Source organism: Asterias amurensis, chromosome 20 (genome assembly GCF_032118995.1).
Source record: "Asterias amurensis chromosome 20, ASM3211899v1".
In the NCBI taxonomy this organism is placed as follows: Eukaryota; Metazoa; Echinodermata; class Asteroidea; order Forcipulatida; family Asteriidae; genus Asterias; species Asterias amurensis.
In genome coordinates this window covers 8,229,857-8,250,172 of record NC_092667.1, presented here as the reverse complement: position 1 = coordinate 8,250,172, position 20,316 = coordinate 8,229,857, and the positions used below count along the sequence as shown (strand labels likewise).

The 20,316-nt window shown below is 38.6% G+C and overlaps 1 protein-coding gene across 1 annotated transcript in view; it reads right to left on the bottom strand.

The window, feature by feature from the left end:
* Positions 1-20,316, bottom strand: part of LOC139952288 (uncharacterized) — a 37,408-nt gene that overhangs the window by 2,491 nt on the left and 14,601 nt on the right. The window contains exons 11-20 of the mRNA XM_071951374.1: positions 13,061-13,126; positions 10,793-10,844; positions 8,202-8,269; positions 7,453-7,607; positions 7,165-7,305; positions 6,638-6,773; positions 5,564-5,652; positions 1,657-1,769; positions 1,254-1,324; positions 408-494 (exon numbers count right to left, since the gene is read on the bottom strand). Coding sequence (XP_071807475.1) covers positions 408-494; positions 1,254-1,324; positions 1,657-1,769; positions 5,564-5,652; positions 6,638-6,773; positions 7,165-7,305; positions 7,453-7,607; positions 8,202-8,269; positions 10,793-10,844; positions 13,061-13,126 — 978 coding nt within the window. The remainder of the gene's footprint in view (positions 1-407; positions 495-1,253; positions 1,325-1,656; positions 1,770-5,563; positions 5,653-6,637; positions 6,774-7,164; positions 7,306-7,452; positions 7,608-8,201; positions 8,270-10,792; positions 10,845-13,060; positions 13,127-20,316) is intronic.

Genomic DNA, 20,316 nt, shown 5'->3' with positions numbered 1-20,316 from the left:
TTGTTAGATTGATAGATAGATAAAAAGAGAGTAAATTACAACAATTATTACATTAATTTACACAAAACACCAAATTGATACTTAATAGGATGCAAACTGGTTATCAAAATCAATAGGTGGAATAGTTAAGCCACTCCCTTTAATTTAAAAAAAAAACTTTGCATTTGTCTGGTTCTTTGTTTATATGCATACGTTTGCCAAGCGGGAAATTTAATTAGTTTATTTCTTCTATTATACAACGTTCCATTTGTTGTGCACATTTCCCATACGTTTATTTGGCTTTTAAGATTGTGGGAAATGTTCTGTTCACTCTCGTTTTTGTTTCGATGACCAGTAGACATATCGTTTGATGAGTTAATTGGTAAGCCTTTTTCCACAAAGTTCCTTTAAAATGCTTTTGCACTGACCTTTGAATTGCTGCATGGAAAGAACATTCCAAGGCTGAACAAACCCAGTAGAGGACCCCCAGCAATGCCAAACAGGCTGATCACCAACTGTGGTTGTTAAAATAAAGACAGACGAACAAAATGGTTTATAAAATATCAGTCCGTTATTCAAGATACGATTTACCAACCGATTACATATTTATAAAAAAAGGTTTTAAATATTGTTGAAAACAATATTAATGATTAACTCTCATAAATACATTAGTGTATGATAGACTGTCGTAGTAATGGGTTAGGGTACAAAACAAAACAATGAAAAAAAAATATCCTCGACAATAGTATAAACGAGGGGCAATGCATCCTACAATTCTCGACTCGGGTTTTTATTCTGGCATTATTTAAGCATTGAATAAACAGCCCCTCTTTTCCAACCCCTCTTTTCCATATTCAAGAATTGTAAAATAAATAATGTGTAACCGATTATACACAAACTATTGGTACATAATTGTGCCAAACTCAAAGACTAAACTGATACGACGTTGAGATTTTATTGTGGATGCATTTGCTCTTCGGAAAAATTTACTTAACAAATTTTTCTTTACAACTTTCAGAGATTCATAGCTTTCATATTCACAGCAAATTTCACCAAGCTACATTTCGTACAGAAGAAATGAGCACAGATAAATCTTGTTAAATGCCTTAACATTAGGGACAGACTGTCTGTAGACACATTAAACGAGACTATGATATAATGACATAAAAGGAGACTATGACATACTGTTAATGTCTAACATGTATTGAAATGATTTGAGTACGAAGAATTGATGTATTTTAAGGGCAGAAGGACATTAAGCACTGCAATCATACCTGGAGAATACCTTGCTTAAGCAGAGACGTGATGTACGCCGCGAATATACAGAGGAAACCAAATCCAAGACCTGTCAAACAAAGATACAAATGAGTTTGCTGCAAACTTCACTGGATGATAGCACACAGAGACTTATAGTGCTGCAAGCTACACGTCTACACTCTGTACATAACGATTTCAATCATTTCAAGAAGAACATTAAATGTAATATTTTACTGAATCAAAATTCGTCGATAAATAAACTTTGTTAAACGTGTGTAACTATAGATTACGAGATCTCGTTACTGCAATCGCAATTATTATTTCCGAGAGCAGCTGCAAATAGTTATTTGTTCCTTGGAAATGTGTTCTTAGAGACAACTGTAAGTAAATATAATGAATAAAATGACCACAGGTACTCACCGATTCCTTTGGTTACCAGTGTGAATCTTTCTTGACTCATACGAGGAAAGCATGGCTTGACCAGATCTTCAGCTGTCACTGCAGATAGCGCGCTCAACCCAGATGATACCGTGCTAAAATAATAACACATAAATTGCTACACAAAACCGTAACTATCATGTCGATATCTACAACATCAATACTCAAAAACATTACTACGAGAAGGCACACAGTTTACTATGTTAATATATTATATTCGTAACTACTTCAGACACTATCGCTATTCATATTGGTAGAGAGTGCGTCACGTGGGGGAGTTTAAATCTTGTTAATGACCGGTGTTTATAACTGGTTGTGAGCGGATACGCTGCGCTAGTCTTTGTGCAAGACGTTACGGGTGATGCGGACGCAACGCTGTCAGTGAGTTGACCGCGCTGTGTGTGAAGGGAAAACGAAAACGCGCACGCGCACGAAAAAATCAGGAAACTTTCGGAAATAGGCGTCTCAGTCATAACAATGCAACACACGGACTTCGTACATGTACATAAACATACCATACAAGCAACGTCGGAAACGGATAAGTTGACAGAGGTATACTACGCCTTTTAACCAACGGCAACGACCCTGCCTGTTTTAAATGGCCGTGAAAGAACGAGTCACTACTCTTGTATTCCCTTAATATATAATAATAATTATTTATTTTATTTTGTTATGGGGGGTAGGGGGCTGGCTAATCATCCTTACTCGCAGCTAAGAGCTGAATTGCGAAGTACGCGGCTACAACGTGTTCGAGAAGCAGGCATGCAACGGTGCCTTTGGCTGCTAACCACATCTACCAATTATGACCACGGAGTACAGCCAAGATCCAATGTGTTTTATTTTTTTTTCCCGAGGGAGGAAAACCAGATGGTCTGGAAAACCCTCGTGGCACATCAGAGAACCAACGCACAACTCAACTCATATATGGCCCCAGCCGGGAATCGCACACGCCAGCCATGCCACCTACCTATTAGGTTTAAAAGCGCTTGGGGCCAAAGCCAAAAGTATCCTTTGTGTGACAGGACGGAATTTGATGTAGTTTTTTCAGTGCATTTAATAATAGAACCATTAAAACACAAATTAATTTATTTTGTGTAATTAAGGAACCAACTGACCCAAGCAAGCTCCAAACAAAATTGAATAGTATTTAGTTTTTGCCATAGAAACACAAATTTATTTGCACGACAGGACGGAACGATATAAACATGTGTTTGAAACATTCAATTATCTTTTAAATTATTATCAAATTTAATGCAACTAAATACCTTGTTTTATTTTATAATCAAGTATACCCTCATATACTCTAACCTACAGAAAAAAAAGAATGATTTTTGCATGTTTCTTTCTTTCAATTACTGGAGGATTCATTATGATATACATGCGACAGGACGGAAATGTGACAGGTCGGAATTTCGTTCACATGGTTTTAATCAACTATAACCATTATAAAAATGGGTCTAATTAAATGTTTTTAATCCATTTTAAGGCAGTGTATAAATAACCATATAAAAACAAAACATACAATGGGAAACTGAGTTAAAGATTCTCTGTCAGATTGTTGGCCCCAAACATTAAAAAAAAAATGATTCTTTTTTTAGTGAATGGTATTTCAAAGAGTATCTCCCGCTCTAACCGTGGAGGAAGGAAGAGAAGGAGCTCAAACGAAGGAACTTCAAAAGTCAAACCCGTGGTACCGCGGTCGTTTAACTACACCTTATAATCACCGACATACCTTATACAGACAATGGGCGACCTGGGCCCAATTTCATAAAGCTGCTAAGCACAAAAATTTGCTTAACATGAAATTCCTTCCTTGATAAAAATATGATTACCAACCAAATTTCCACCTGATTTTCAGGATAAGCAAACAACAGCTGAATACCAGTTACATATATGCAACATATGGAAATTTGGTTTGTAATCTTGTTTTTATCAAGGAAGATATTTCATGCTAAGCAAATTTTTGTGCTTAGCAGCTCTATAAAATTGGGCCCTGGCGTATGTGAGTTTGCGCGTGCGCACTTGGTTCTTCACCCAACCATGGTGTCGTATGTCGTATGGATATAATACAGAAAAACAACTTTTTTGAGACCTGATAAAAATTGTGTACACTTGTGCTCACCAAATCGAAAAACAATTGAATACCAACCACCCTCGTGTGCTAATACCTGAACCACCGCTAGTGACCGGAAAGTCACAAAAAATGTAAAAATATGCCATGATGTTTCAGTGAAACACCACAAACGGTAAATGAAAACGTGTATATTCACAATTCTTGTCTCCAATGGTTCAACTTTACACAAAAGGCAACGATGCAGAGCGGCGGTACCGCACGTTCTGTACAAAGAAATCTAATCCTGCTCGTTAATCGGCCGTCCAGCTGGAGGTCTCCTATCTTTTTCCACTGGTCAGACAGGGGCATTGTCAGGGTATTGTTTTGTTACTTTGCGGTTTTGCGGGTCGTTCGAGCTCATTCTCTTCCTTCCTTCATGCTCTAACGAAACAATGTTTAACTTTTACATTTAATGGTCAGGAACCATGACTTTTTTTAACGTTTCTTATAAAACACATAAGAATTGGTCACGTGATATAGTCGGGATCCCAACAAAAACTAATTTTGGGCACTTTATTTCACTAATAGTTAGCGGACTTTTTCGAGCAATGGCTCAAATGAAAGCTTGTAACTTTCTCGACCCCCATCAAAATACGTTGAATTTTAAATCAAAATTGTTGGGTCAAATCGGCCAAAAATCTGACATAGCATCTTTAATAATTCTTTCCTGTCGCACTTGTTTTCGGTCCTGTCGCACCTATTTTCGTCCTGTGGCACTTGTTTTGTCCTGTTATGAACACTACGGGTTGCCTCATTAGACTAATTGGATGAATTAATTGAAAGCAAATATGCTTAAAGTGTCAAACACACTTGTCATTGATAGTTTGGAAGAATTCATACAAATAAATACAAAATTAAGCATTTGAATATTAATTAATAAAAAGTTAAAAAATGCGACAGGACGGAATTGATACCTATAGATTTGCATATTCGCATAAATTTAAAAAAATATTTTAAGTATTTGTCATAGGTATATGTACTCCATGACCAGCTGGTCTATACACCAAAATAACAAATCTGATAAATCTGTAATTAAGTTATTAAAGTTTTAATTAATCATTCCGTCCTGTCGCACTCTAAGCGCTCGTTTCTCGTTTAAATCACTTCATAATTAGCATTATAGGAGACTATATCTCATTTTCTTGTTTTAATCCTGAAACTTTAATTATTATTCTACACAGCTACATTCTTATTACACCCAAAAGAAAGACTTGAAAATATAGAGCTCAGGATGACCACTTTGGGCTTTGACCCATATCACACCCTCGGAGCGTGTCAAAGCGCTCACTAGGTTTTCCTGCAAGGTATGCAGAGCTAACCCTTAGCTTCAGGCTATGGTTTACGATCAAACCAAGAGCACGGGCGAATCTCATCTCTTAAATATATTAATTGCACTGAGTTATTTTACGTGCATTACACAACACACAGGAATTAAGGCGTTTACTTAACGTTCCATCCGAAGGACCCAACAATGATCAGAGACGCTGAGCTTGAGTCTGGTGCTCATATCCAATCAGCCTCGACACGCCATAATAAGGTAACCTGTATTGAGTATACTTTCCGATAATCTTGTTGTAACTTCTTAAAGTAATGGGCGTTGGTGTTTTCATAGAGTTACACAACAATTAATCAGGAAGTTGATCTTCAAAAGACTATTATGTCCAGTAACGATGTGCCTAAAGCTGAAAATGGTAGGCCATGATGTTGGTGTGCGACAGTTCTGTAGGTTCAGAGTTACCGTGACAACGTTTTTTAAAGTGAACATAATCAACTTACCTGAGAGCAGCAGCGAATATGGCAGAGGTAAAGAGACCAGGTAAACCCGGGAAAGAGCCAAATAGTTCCAACATGAAGTAAGGTATGAGCTGCAAAAAAATATATATTGAAATTTCAACTAACGTATGGCTGTGTGTATTGGGGCTAGCTATTGTTGTTAAGTCGGTATATAGCTAATCAATTTTGTACACGCAGTGTCTTTACCACAACAAGGGAGTCGTAGCCGAGTGGATAAGAGCACCGAACTCAAGCTCTGGTGCTTTTGTTTAGCAGAGTGTGGGTTCGAATCCCGTTCGTAACCCTTGTGTCCTTGAGCAAGACACTTAGTTACTTCTCTCCCAGGGGTAATAATGCTATTATTTTTTACAAAAACATACGAATTTTCTTGTTCAAGAAATTAATTCTCTTAATTCCAGAAACAAATCTTAATTAAAAATGTGATTCTTGCTTGGAAGTTCTTGAAGATTTTCATCATTCGAGAAAACGATCTAAGCGTGTAATCCTTAAAGGATTTGGGTACTTTTTGTAACACAAAACACGATGTCCACAGATTTACATTAAACTTACACCGTTTGAAGATAATGATAGTAGAACGCGTACCCTAAAATATTAGTAGCTGAGGTGCTGTAGCTTTTGAGACATGAGTAAACGTTTTTACATGTAAAAATAATTTTCGTCTCATTATCAATACGAAAACTATTTTCATGACATTGTTTTACTCAAGTGTCTTTACTCATGTCTCAAAATTTACAGCACCTCAGCAAGTAATATTTTCAGGGAAGCTTTCTACTATCATTATCTTCACAAACTGTGTAGTTTAGTGTAAATCTATAGACATATTTTTGTTGTCCTACAAAAAGTACTAAGATCCTTTAAGTCTCGGTAAAGCCATTGCTCTTTTGCAATGTAACGAGACTGGGGTGCGCGGGAGCCCCCCACCCCCTGAATGTTTGGAAAACCTTTCCGCTCGCTATCTCTTGGCCCCACTTTGTCATGAATAAAGTTCGGTATAGCAAACATAGGCCCGTATATGCCCTGCCTTTGCACCCATCTGACTGTTCAAAATAACTTTACCTGATCTCTTCGTGAAATTTTCTTACTGCTGAATGGGTCGCATTTTTTATCTTCGTAAAATGCGAACATTACAACTCCACATAAGCAGGCACATGACACAACCACCATCATACCAACAGCAGCCAAAAATAGGGCACTGTTTTTGAAACAAAAAGATAAAGAATTATATTTTTTTAAACCCATAAAAATGTACTGCAAGAATACTTTGTAAAGCCAAAGTATGCCTTTGGTTTTGGGAAATCAATACAATCCACAGCCTACACACTTTGCGGGATAGTAGCAACCAACCAAAGAATAATGAAAACTTTAAAAAAGAAATTCTGGTCAGCTACAAAAAGACAGTGTGAGGCTAGTTGAGGATTGGATTGCTGAGGGAAGGTTAAACGTCTTGAGAATTTTTGTTGCAACTGCTTCCCCTTGTTTTAGTAATATGGGTGTCCTGGGGGATCGTTTGTTTGTTTATTTTGGTTTTTGTTGCCAAAAACAAGATAGTTCAACATTAATTACAAACTAAATTGTTTACTTACATGTTTGCCCTGGTGAGAGTTTTGGTGGTCATGCAGCGCTGTATCTGAGCCTGATTGGCTCCGTACGTTGTTATCCAGGTAAAGGATCCACCAATCAGGATCGACCAAAAGGTATGACGTATGGTTGGATCAATATTGAAGCTAGGATGGGATAGAATAAAACAAAAGTCACATCATGATATGATGACAAGTGGTGATATTTTTTTCAGGTTTCAATGGGCTTGTCTGATTAGTTATTGCATTATTCTAAAAGTGGTAATTATAAAACGTGTTCAAGTAAATTCTTACTTCCAAAAATCTATCCTTTCGCCCGATTCTGCGATTTTCCAGACGTTTCCAAGACCACCAAGTCTTGAGGAACCTTCTATGATGATGGCCAGAAAACCTGCCATCATGACGCAGGTTTGGAAGACGTCTGTCCATAACACTGCCTTCATACCTCCCTGGCAATTGAACAAGGCAATAATAATAAGTTGGCAACAACGTGGTTTTTACTTTTAGTTATAATTGGTTGATTGTTAATGTTCATCTTTGTCAAGAAACGTAGTGGTGTTCCATGTGAAAGGTTTAAATGCATTCTGGAAATTCAAAATTGCGGCTTTATCCGGCAGACATTTTTTATTTTGTTTTAATTTTGTCATCAATGGAAAATTTAAGTGGGCCAAATAATACTAAAGGCTATTTTTTTTAAGGCAAGTTTTATAAAGAATCTGTCGAAACTTTGGTAAAATATGAAGGAGTTGACTATATGCACTCACACGACCCAAAATGAAAAAACAAACGAAAACCCCAAACATAGTATTGATATGATTCAAATTATTATAAACATGTCTGCTGCCATCTGGCGTCTCTTCTCAACAATGTTTATTTACTACGCAGTCTTTGCACTTCCTGGCATCATTTGTCAGGTTAGACCCCTACCTATACCTGTATGTGTGTAATACGAATTCGTTTCAATTCAATGCAGATATGGGTCGTTGTGGGCCGTTATGGCTCGGTGCATAAAATGCAACGGTTTACAATTGAAACATACTTACAACTGTAGTATAAGCTGTGCAAACCAGCCCAGTGGCCAAGACAGAACCCCACAGACTGATGTTAGTTACTAAATCAAAAAAATAAAACAATATATAACTCATTCTGTATGCTATGGCCAGTTACAATCAGAGCGTGAACTAGGAGTTACAATTTGTGCACGGTTTTTGAATGCTCCTTTATATTATCTGTTCGATTTGAACGTCTAATATTGATTTGTAAAGCTCCATAGTCGCTTATCAATCATAATGGAGAGTAATGGAAGTAATGGAGAGCTGTTGATAGAATAACACATTGTGACAAAACGGCTCCCTCTGAAGTAACGTAGTTTTCGAGAAAGAAGAAATTTTCCACGAATTTGATTTTGAGACCTCAGATTAGAATTTAAGGTCTCGAAATCAATCATCTGAAAGCACACGACTTCGTATAACAAGGGTGTTTTTTTTTTCTGAGATTGTGATCTCGCAACTTTGACGACCAATTGAGCTCAAATTTTCACAGGTTTGTTATTTTATGCATATTGAGATACACCAAGTGAGAAGACTGGTCTTTGGCAGTTACCAATAATGTCCAGTGCCTTTAAACAGATAAACGGACACACTTGTCAATTACTACTAATCAAAACAATCTTTAATAAATTGTACTGGAAATATCACTCCCATGAAGAGATTAGAAAAGAAAAAAAGTGAAGTTCGCAAATTCTGAGTATTTTCCTAGATTTGAGAATCGATTTAAAAAAACTTCTTTTGCGCTGACATTATTCTGGATTCAACGCTCGCTGTTCGTCGATGACTTGGGAATAACTCCAAGGCTGTGTAAGAATCTACGAGCCTGAACCAATCTCTGAACCCCATTCTGGAGATCAACACATAAACCGTTCGTGACCCAGAAAGAACTATAAAAAGTGAACCTTGAAAATAACGAACTGGAGACAAACAATCGGTTGCCTTCACCTGGGTCGTTGTCTCCTTTTGCAGTAAACAACTTTTTCTAAAGAAGTCGAATCACAATGGATGTGTTTTGCTTGGTTTGCCTCGTAGTGTAAGGTCAAGCGTTGCTAAACACAGTATACGTGTTTGAAACACGTTTTGTATGAAATAATTTGAGGAATTCGATGCTGAAGAGTGTTTTTTTTTATAAACTTTATAGTAGTGGTACAAGTGCCAGTTGAAGATTTGCGATTGGAATTTTATCAAGCCTTACAATGTGTGCACATATATAATTCAGTTCGGATAGCGTTTCGATTCGGCCTATAACATGAGCCAACACATGATCATGCACAACAATCTTTAAAAGGTAGTTCAATAATGGAATCAATGTGTGGTGAAGAGGTTTTCAACTTGTGGTTTAAACCCGAAGTCGAGGTAAATTATCAAGAACCAGGCCTCGGCGGGTTTAAACCACTAGCTGAAAACCGATTCAACACACTTTGATTCCCATTCATAAATACCTTTTCGGTCAAAAAACATCAACACTTTTTGGTCAAAAGGTAAAATAAATGCAAAAATTATAACTGTTCAATGATTTCTTTCAACACACCTCCAGCTATGAAATCGTCGGTCGCACCACGAACTGACCTAACTTGTTCACTGTTTTAAAAAACGTGTTCAGAGAAAATCACGATTTTAATAAGTAATTAATTCCTAAACAGATGGGTCACTTTGTGAAATTGAAAATTTCATTTTTGCCTGCAGCGCGCTGTGTATAAACCAATGCGTAATAGAGACCTATCGAGATCGGTCACTTGTGAAAATACTACGCTCCCCAGTTAGGTCACTTCGTGGTGCGAAAATTTGCATGCGCGCCATAATCGCGCGCGCTGTAGCGCATAGTTTAACCATTGGTAAAGCGACGTATCTATAGACAGGTCACTTTGTGAAAAGACAAAATGGCAAGTCCAGCGATGCGTCGTTTATACTAATTAGTGTAATTACCAAACTATTACATATTAGGCACTGAAACTTGCTGATAATGTTAACAGCGTTGACTTTGTCAATAATTTGTTTTAAAACAAATTTGCGAAAATGTGTGATTTTGTGTCAGTTAGGTCAGTTCGTGGTGCGACCGACGAAATGGTTAGGCCATCCTTTGGTACACAACTCCTTATAAGGAGATGCTGTGCGCGTCGCGCGTATTGCGTGATGTCGCACAACTGTTTTAGCCGTTGCTCTCGACCAATATGAATGCAGAAACTGTCTTATACGCACAGGTGCAAGCTCGCGTGTCACGCCCATGTTTCAACACTTTTTACTGGTGTTATATCATCCGTTCAAACAACACCTCGTGATGCCCTTTAGACCAATCAGAATGGATAAATTGTCTTAGGTGTTTATGAATGCCTCATTAAGACAAACCTTGTAATGTATTTTCAGACACCAAACAACAGTTGTATCCTACTATAACTATGAGGCGATGACGAGAGCTATTGACTCGAATACAAAAACGTTTACATTATTTATTCAAAAGGTCACAGACCATGGCTTCTAAACAACTTGACATTTTGAGTGGCAAATAATAATTATAAAATAATAAAAAATAATAATACACATGTCATAAATGTCATGAATATTGTTGTAATGTACGATGAACAAACCTGCATTAAGTGCCAAGGCAGGGGCATAGATGACAACTCCCAAATACATCACCTGCAAATAAATTTAAAACATAGTAATTAATGTTTATATTATTATATATTAGAATGTATACTACACTATTATGAACGCATGTATTGCGAATAACTGATGTAACTGTGAATGATTCTGACCTACACATCTACTTTGACTTCAACCCTAGACACCGATGGAGAAGACGTTTCCTCATAAAGGCCCCAAAGCGAGCTTTATATCAAATATTAACTCAAGCAAATATGGAACAGTGCTTCCAAACGCAGAAAGAAGGGAGGGAGGGGTGCGTTCAAGCTCTTTGATCATCGAGCGGATTTGAAGGACTAGGGTAACATTGGAAGAGCTCAAGATGACGAGGATCTCCAAGGTTGCCAAAGAAGCCTTCGTTGTTGTATGGTCATGGAGCCATGGACGTCACAACTTGTGTTCAGGGGCGAGGGCCGTTGTTGGGCTGAGTGGGCGTAACATTACATCCATGGTTCAGAGAGGGGAATATGACAGACGCATAAGAGCCCTACACAAACGCACACAACGGGCTATGCTCTTTGCCAATACGTATGTGCAAAGATTTGCATCGTCGACAGCAATTATTTCGAAAAAAAAACTTGTGATTCGATTTTCAATTATTTTATTAACAAGGTCTATGGTCAATGTATAATTTTTGCACGCCACTTTATATCGTAAATGGATTTCTTTTAGAGTTGAGCGTGGCTGTACAACGGACGCATTGTGTTTCTTGATGCCCTGTCTCACCGGACTCGTACTTCATCACCGTGTTTTCATATGTATCATATCGTTGGCAATGAAAACATACTAGCTGAGAATGGCAAAGATCAATAATTCGGCGTCTACTTGGCTGAAGAAGACGATCATAGCATACTGATCGAAACGTCGAGTTGAAACCAATGGTTCTTTTCAGAACCAGCCCCTACTCATTAGGGATAGTCATTACATGGTGTTACCGCAAACCTTTCTATATCGTGTTTCCACCATGCAAAGTTTAAAATAATTGCTATGGTAATTATAAAATAGATTTTAAAGGCGTCAACATGCGCTTAAGCCTACTGATTAATTGTCATTGCATTATTTTTTGGAAATATCATCATGATGAACATGATGAAAGCAAATTACACTTTGATTACAAAGTAATGAGCACAGAAGAGCTCAGTTATAGTATTAACATTATTTATATGTCGACTGTGATAGGGAAACTAAACACTGTTTATAAACGGTTGCCATGTAATTGACAAACGCGCAAATGTTAATCATCAAGTTTTATTTTGATGTTTCTTTTCTCTCCTAAAACAAGCTGTTGAGCATTCCTCCCATACCACATGTTAAGTATGGTGTATATCACAGGGCAGCTGGGCTGTCAAAGGACTTAAAAGGTTGATACATTATTACTGTTTTTTTTTTTTCAAACTTGGGCTAAATGTTTTTCGGGTTGTAAAAATTAGGGAATACTTGTTATTATGTTAGGGGCTACAACTAAGTCAGGGCTACACTCTAGAGGTGCAAATGCTATGTTGCTATTATGTCTCTGGCTACATCTAGGGGCCGCACAGACAGCAACTTAATGATCTTCTCAAAATACTTAAAGTCACCTGGAAGTGGTATTTTTTCAAAATAAAGCTTTTGTCACTAATATATGTGTTTTGATGAATGGAATGTGAATAAACAGTTAACTAAGGTTTTAAAAAATCAGTTCTTATGTTATTTACAAATTTAAGAGTAGACCCCGATCCGAGGGGGCGCTGTTCGTGACGTCAATCGAGGCAGACTTTGCCTGTAATGCGTAGAGTAAACACAATTGCAAAGTACATGTACGGACCAAGTCGTGAGTTTGTAAGTTTAAAAACGTAAGTCACGACTTGGACGTACATGTACTTTGCACGTGTGTTTACTACACGCATTGCAGGCAAAGTCTGCCTCGATTGACGTCACAAAAGGGGTAGGCGGAGTCAGCCCCCCAAACAACTTTATATATTTTTTAAACATATAAATCGTGACAAACAATTACTAATAAAATTGTTTTATTGTTCGTAAGCATATACTCTTATGTTTGAAAGAAAAAAAAATTATATTTCCAGGTGACTTTAATCTCCAAAATATGCAGAGCTAGAGAGATTTTTGTTATGCCGTCTTGCGCAAACTTACATCCGTCTTGTTCACTAATCTCTTCTGTACATATGTATTAAGCAACTGTTCAAATGGTCCCCTTTCACCATTTCACTCACCATGTTCAGAAATAGAGTCATTGTGCCTGCAACTCGTACCACTTTATTGAAACGTCTCTCAAGATACTACAAGTTGAATCAAATTTAACATTAGTATGCAGTATTGTTTAATAGCTGCTTAATAAAAAACAAACAAAAACATTTTTTTTTTTATATTAAACATGTATTCACATTAGTTCGTTAATAATATGAACAGGACAGAACTGTTTTTGTTTTAGGACACCAAAAGAGATTCTTATATAAAGATTATATACGAAAGTTTTGTTTTAAGACCATACGGTGCTTTATGCACACATCGGTGTAAAGGCAAAGACCCACATGTTTTGTAAACCAACAACATTTCAACAACTGTTGGTGTGTGCATTCTCATAACATTATTCAAAGTAATCAAAATTACAATTTGAAAAACATACCTCGTTCGCACTTGTTACTTTGAGCCTGAAAAACACTGGAAGGAAAAGCCTAGACACCACGATGAACATAACGGGATATACAAGAGCAAAGAGCCAGAACATGGTCCCATTGATGTATACCTCAGCTGGAGTACCTAGCACTGTTACTGCAGAGATGAAGCTTGCTACTAGAGACATTGCTACTGGGATGGGATTCATGTTCCGATCTGCCAGCAGGAACTCTTTGTTGGTCTTCTGCTTCCCGCCGGTGAATCCATAATACAGACCAATTGCAAGAGATATCGCTAACATCCCACCAAAGACTACATAGTCCCACACTCCGAAATTACCAACCCTTTCGATGTCATCCATGATAAGTTTGACCACTTTATTTTAGCCGTGTTTTTATATTTTGCAAGTCAGACTCTTAAACTATTCGTTTGACGACAACGGCGTTCCTGTCACATTGGTCTCACCCATGCATGAGTAACTTTGTAACCTCCATAGTCTGGTAGGATTCACAATGGTTTCTAGTTTTCTCTTCAACTTTTCAATAACAGCTTTGATAGTTCCCAAAGGTCACTTGCTTGGGTCACATGGAAAAAGCTGGCTAAACGCTTCACTCAATACTTTCCGGCTACGCTCTCTAAACCAATGAGAAGGCAGAATTATACTAAGGGGTGCTCTACAACTTATTAGACTGTGCCCCTATCTTTATCCGCACGGATATAGACGGGTACTTGCTATTCAGAACCAGTGATTTCATTGGATACAATGATGTCATTGGATAAATGCAGTGACATGAACTTTCCATAGCTGTGTTTTGATTGGTCGGGGTGATTTGGGTGCCGCTGCTGACAAACATCACCTCGGACCAATCAAAATACAGATATGGAAAGCTTATTTTCGGTCGTCTGCTGCATGCAGTGTCAATCTACATACACTACTGTACTTTTGTATGTAGTGTTGGTGAACAATTTGACTGCGTATCTCTACATTATCAAATGAATGTATGTGAAATGTGAAGATGCACGGGGACTGACCTACGATTGGAGGCAACTCTCTGGTGTTATTCGCGAGCCTCGAAGTGTGACGTCAGATGTTCAGGCTAAGAACTTATTAGCGGGATGCCGTGCCAGACACCCCGCAGGTGGCAGGAGCGCTGGCGGGTGGTGGGGGCGGGGGGTATATATCCACGAAGGAGCATGAGAGCGCGGAGCGCGGAGAGCGAAGCCTTTATGGGCACACTGAAAGGAACACGTTGTCTCAGAACGGTTAAGTTGGTCTTTGAAAAGCGTTTGCGGCAAAGCGTTTGTCAAAAGCCAGTCTTCTCACTTGGTGTATCTTAACATAGGCCTATTATGCATAAAATAACAAGTTGCGAGATAATAATGAAAGAAAAAAAAACACCCTTGCCACATGAAGTGGTGTGCTTTCAGGTGCTTGATTTCGAGACCTCAAAATCTAATTCTGAGGTCTCGAAATCAAATTCGTGGAAAATTACCTTTTCTCGAAAACTAAGTTACTTCAGAGGCAGCCGTTGGTCACAATGTTTTATACTTTCAACAGCTTCCAATTGCTTGCTACATGTACCAAGCAACTAGTAAGGTTTCATGCTAATAATAATTTTGAGTAATTACCAAAAGTGTCCACTGCCTAAATAACACAGGAATTGTTTGCAATCTAGATGCTCTGTGGTGCAATCTTAGGACAATAAGAGGCATACTGACTGAAGAAAAAGAACAACAAGACTGGGCAATACTTAAATTTTCACTAGAAGACATAGAGCAGTATCAGTTCATATGAAACACAGGGGTAACAGCCAAGGGTTTGCCGTTGTTGTGCTTGTTTTCCCTCTTTTCAGCGTGATATTTACTGGGCATTGGTACTAGTTTGCATACATAATATTTCCACTGAGTAAACAATGAGGAGGGTAACATGATTTAAATGTGTTTCTTCAAAAGGGGAAATTGGATATGTTTATAACTTAATTATTTGCTTTATTTTACGACATCGTTTTTGTGTGTATAGTTAAACTACCAACTACTACATGAAACCAACGTTTAGGCTGTGTACATAACTTGATCAAGGTGCCCCGTTGTGTACATTGTACTATGTTGGGTACTTTTTGAGTGCGTTCGATAAGCGACCCCGGGTCGACCCCAGTGTAATCACCCGGTGAGCCCCTGACAAGAGCTAATAGAACAATCACTCACCCTCTCGTGGTGACGTCATGTACCTCGGGCCAGCCCAAAGCGACCCGTTCCATAAGCAGGACATTTGGGGCTAATCCGGGTGCAGAGCCCCTGGAATGACGTCAAGGCTATTCGAGCGTACCGGGGCAGATCAGGGTCGATCAGGGAAAGCTATAATCGAACGCACCCAATAAGTAGCGCCTCTGTGGTTTTGTTAAAAGCCCAAAATTTAGGGCGGAGCTCATTATGGTAATGTTTACTAAAAACACGTTCTTATTAGATGTTGGTTGGCCTACCAACTCTCGCTGCGTTGCCAATCACAATGTTTTGCAAACACTGCACATATACTCCTTTGGTCATAGTGCTTATGTAAAGCGTAAAACGTTAGCTATTATTTTTATTCCGGAAGAAAATACCATGTCATATAGTTAATTAGTAACCATTATTACACAAACACATTTTAAATGCTTGATTTATCAATGTTATTAGTAAACACAAGTAAACTTCGTTAAATACTTGTTGGTTTTTAATTCACACGGCGTCAAAACGAAATCAAAAAACATATTCGCATCGTCTATTCAATGCAAATCAGGTGAAGTAGTGTCATACTTTGGTGATGATCTAGAATTCAAAATCCAAATAGTTATACATATGGTATTAGTAGAAAATAAATCGTCTGAAGTGTCCCCCCCCCCCATCGATTACACAATTGGGTTTTTACCTCAGATCGCCGGATGTCCAAAAGTCGCATGGAGAGGCTACTGTTTTTGTGCTAAATATATTGTTTATTAATATGTAGGTTTATGCTAATTTATAAAGTAATCTTCTCATTACCAGAAGTTTTCAGATTATCTACCAGCTTAATATCCGATCATTTAACAGGTACATCCACACCAGTTCGCTCACACAAAGATCCTTCCATACAATGCCTCAACTCCCGGGGACCATGAAACCTTGTATTTCTGTTTTTCAGTAACCTCATGGATCATGGTCATGTCAACCTGCCTGAGACCAACTATCAATAATCCATCGAGTTTCATTGTACATTGTAGACAGCATTTAAAGAATTTGCATGGTGGGAGCTTTTTTTCTAGACAGGGTGTAATGGTTATTTAGGAAAATAAAATACTAATTTAGTTTTTGTTCAAAAAGCATTTCTAGCCCCTCTAAGGAGTGGAATTGTGCGTTCCCATTGGACTTCTTGTCCCTACTATATTAAGTTAACATTGTTAAGTTAGCGCGGCTCGAATCGGCCCATTAAAGCTAACAGCGCCGTGGTGGTAGTTTACAACCCCGATATTAAAGTTATCGGCTGTGCGCACTTGGACTTAATATCGGTAAATTAACAGTTGTTGGCCGTAAGTTAACAACTGTATGTCCAATGCGAACACGGCTTTAGGCTTGAAAATTAAGCGATAAAGCTTTGTACCCCAAATCAATACGATTTCCCACAACTTTCTGTAGTTTAAGCTTCCTTTGAATGACTGAATGTAAAATGACACACGCGACTGGTTTCCTAAGCAACTGGATTTACAGGTAATGGGTTCTCATAACAAGCATCTTCCTTTTTGGTGTCGTCACTGGCGTCCTCCGTTGCCATAGTGACATCACCAGTACTGATGATGTTACCGGTCTTCTCATCCAATACCATCATCTCTTCTTTGTCTTCCTTCTTGTCAATCTAATGGCATAATAACAATACAAAACATCAACATTATACCAAATTGGTGCACTGTGCCCAATTTCACCTGCATAGGCAGAACAAGTAGCACAGCTGAACCACATTGTGCTTACTGCAGAATAACCATTCAAATTAATACCTAGTCTTTTGTACATTAAAGGCAGTGTACACTATTGGTAAATGTCAAAGACTAGCCTTCACAGTTGGTGTATCTCAACATATGCATAAAATAACTAACCTGTTAAAATTTGAGCTTAATCGGTCATCGAACTTGCGAGTTATTAATGAAAGAAGAAAACACCCTTGTCACACGAAGTTGTGTGCGTTTAGATTGTTGATTTTGGCACCTCAAGTTCTAAATCTGAGGTCTCGAAATCAAATTCGTGGAAAATTCCTTCTTTTTAGAAAACTATGGCACTTCAGAGGGAGCTGTTTCTTACAATGTTTTACACCATCAGCCTCTCCCCATTACTTGTCACCAAGAAAGGTTTTATGCTTATAATTATTTTGAGTAATTACCAATAGCGTCCACTGCCTTTAAGTGGTGACTGGTAATTCCTGCTCACTTCTGTTGAGCAGAAAATTGTTGATTATTATATTCTGCTTAAGCAGATGAAAATTGGCCCAGGTGTCTTTTCTTACTGGTGTTCTGTTAGTTATTCATAGTACATGCACTACACTTCATTGAGTCTCGATTGCTGTGGTGAACAGTGTGTTTATACATTGGCGCACTGATGTATTTCGAACTGAACTGCCATTTTGTGTGATGTCAATAACTAGAAAGTGTGACAAACGTCTGGATGGGAAGTCTTTCATCCGAACTGGTAGTTCTGCCTGAGCAGGTACCAGGCACTCTGTCAAACTTATTGCTGTGTGTGTGAGTGGGTTGGGGGGGGGGCAATTCCCATGATCCCCACTGTTACTGTTAGGGTACAATGCTTTTTTTTTTGCTTTTTTTTTTGGGGGGGGGGGGGGCAATTATCATCATCCCCACTGTTAGAGTACAATGCATTTTGGATAATTTGCATAAGGCATACGGTTGAAAATTCGCTTCCACCACCAGAGGTATACGATTGTACTGAAGGTGGTGCATGAATAGACTCGGCAAACAAGCTCGCACCGTCGGCATCACCACATCAGTCATACTTTCTACTAAGTGATTACGGAATATGGTGAAGTACATACCAACTTGTCATCCCCGCATCGTAAAGGTTTCTTGATCGCTTCAGGTAAAAAGCAATACAAGCCATCCACACAGTGTGACCTCAAAACGGGATCAGTGTCCTTACTCTTGGTTGCCCCTGTAAATACAATGATAGTAGGAAGGATTTGAAACTTTGCATGGTAGAAGTAAGAGAGGTTTGAGGTAACACCATGTGAGTAATATATCTTTGTGGAGAGTGTCGGTTACAACAACAACAACAACAACAACAACAACAACAACAACAGCAACAACAACAACAACAACAACAGCAACAGCAACAGCAGCAGCAGCAGCAGCAGCAGCAGCAGCAGCAGCAGCAGCAGCAGCAGCAGCAGCAGCAGCAGCAGCAGCAGCAACAGCAACAACAACAACAACAACAACAACGTTGCATTGGCCTACAACGAAATAGTCAAACACCCAGAGAAATGCCCCGAATGGCTGACACGAGGAACTACATTCCTGCTTCCAAAGTCGGAAGAGACTCGGAACCCTAAGAACTATAGACCAATCACCTGTCTGCCCACAATGTACAAAATCCTCACCTCCATCCTAACAGAGAGGACGTATAGCTTCCTTGATGAAAACAACTTGCTACCAGTAGAACAGAAAGGGTGTAGGAAAGGAAGCTATGGCTGCAAAGACCAGCTACTGATCAACAAAACCGTAATGGAAGAAGCCAAATTTAAGAAAAAAAAACTTATCAACAGCGTGGATTGACTACAAGAAGGCATTTGATAGTGTACCTCATTCCTGGATAAGAAAATGCCTTGAAATCTACAAAATATGTCCAACTACTGTCAACTTCATCACAGCAAGCATGATGAACTGGAAAACCACCTTGAATCTCCACCATGCAGAAGGGTCGTTAACATCAAGACCGATTAACATTAGATGCGGGATTTTCCAAGGAGATTCACTATCACCACTACTTTTCTGTTTAGCGCTAGCACCACTTAGCAACCTGCTGAACAACAGTAGTTACGGATACACATCCGAAAATGGCAAACTTAACCATCTTGTCTACATGGATGACCTCAAGACATTTTCCAAGGATGACAACCAGCAAAAGGGTCTGCTCACCATTGTGAAGACCTTCAGTGACGACATCAGGATGGAGTTCGGACTCGATAAGTGTGCCAAAGCCACATTCATAAGGGGAAAACTCACCAAAACAACAGACCTAGACATTGACACTGTCACTAAAATCAAGGAGATGGACCAAGAGGGTACATACAAATACCTTGGAATAAATGAAGGTAACGGCATACAACACTCAGCCATGAAGGAGAAGGTCCGGAAAGAGTATTATAGAAGAATGTGGATGATACTGAAGAGTGAACTTTATGCAGCCAACCGATTTGAAGCTATCAACACCATTGCAATACTGTAGTATCGTACAGTTTCAATATCATCAACTGGAAACTGTCGGAGATTAAGAGGATGGATGCAAAGACACGAAAAATAATGACCATGAACAGGATACACCATCCAAAAGCAGACGTTGACAGGATGTACCTGCCAAGATCAACTGGAGGGACGTGGCCTGATCCAGCTTGAACTGACCTTCAAAACCTCCACAATGGATCTAGATGCTTATCTGACGAAAACTAATGACCCACTCCTCCAAATAGTGAAACAACATGATGACAAGAAAAAGCTCTACTCCATCAAAAAAGAAGCAGTAAAATTCAAAAGAGAACTTGACTACTCAGAAATCACACCATCAGATAATGAAGCAACAACTATCTATGCAAAGCGAGTAAAGAAGACAGCAAAAACCAAGG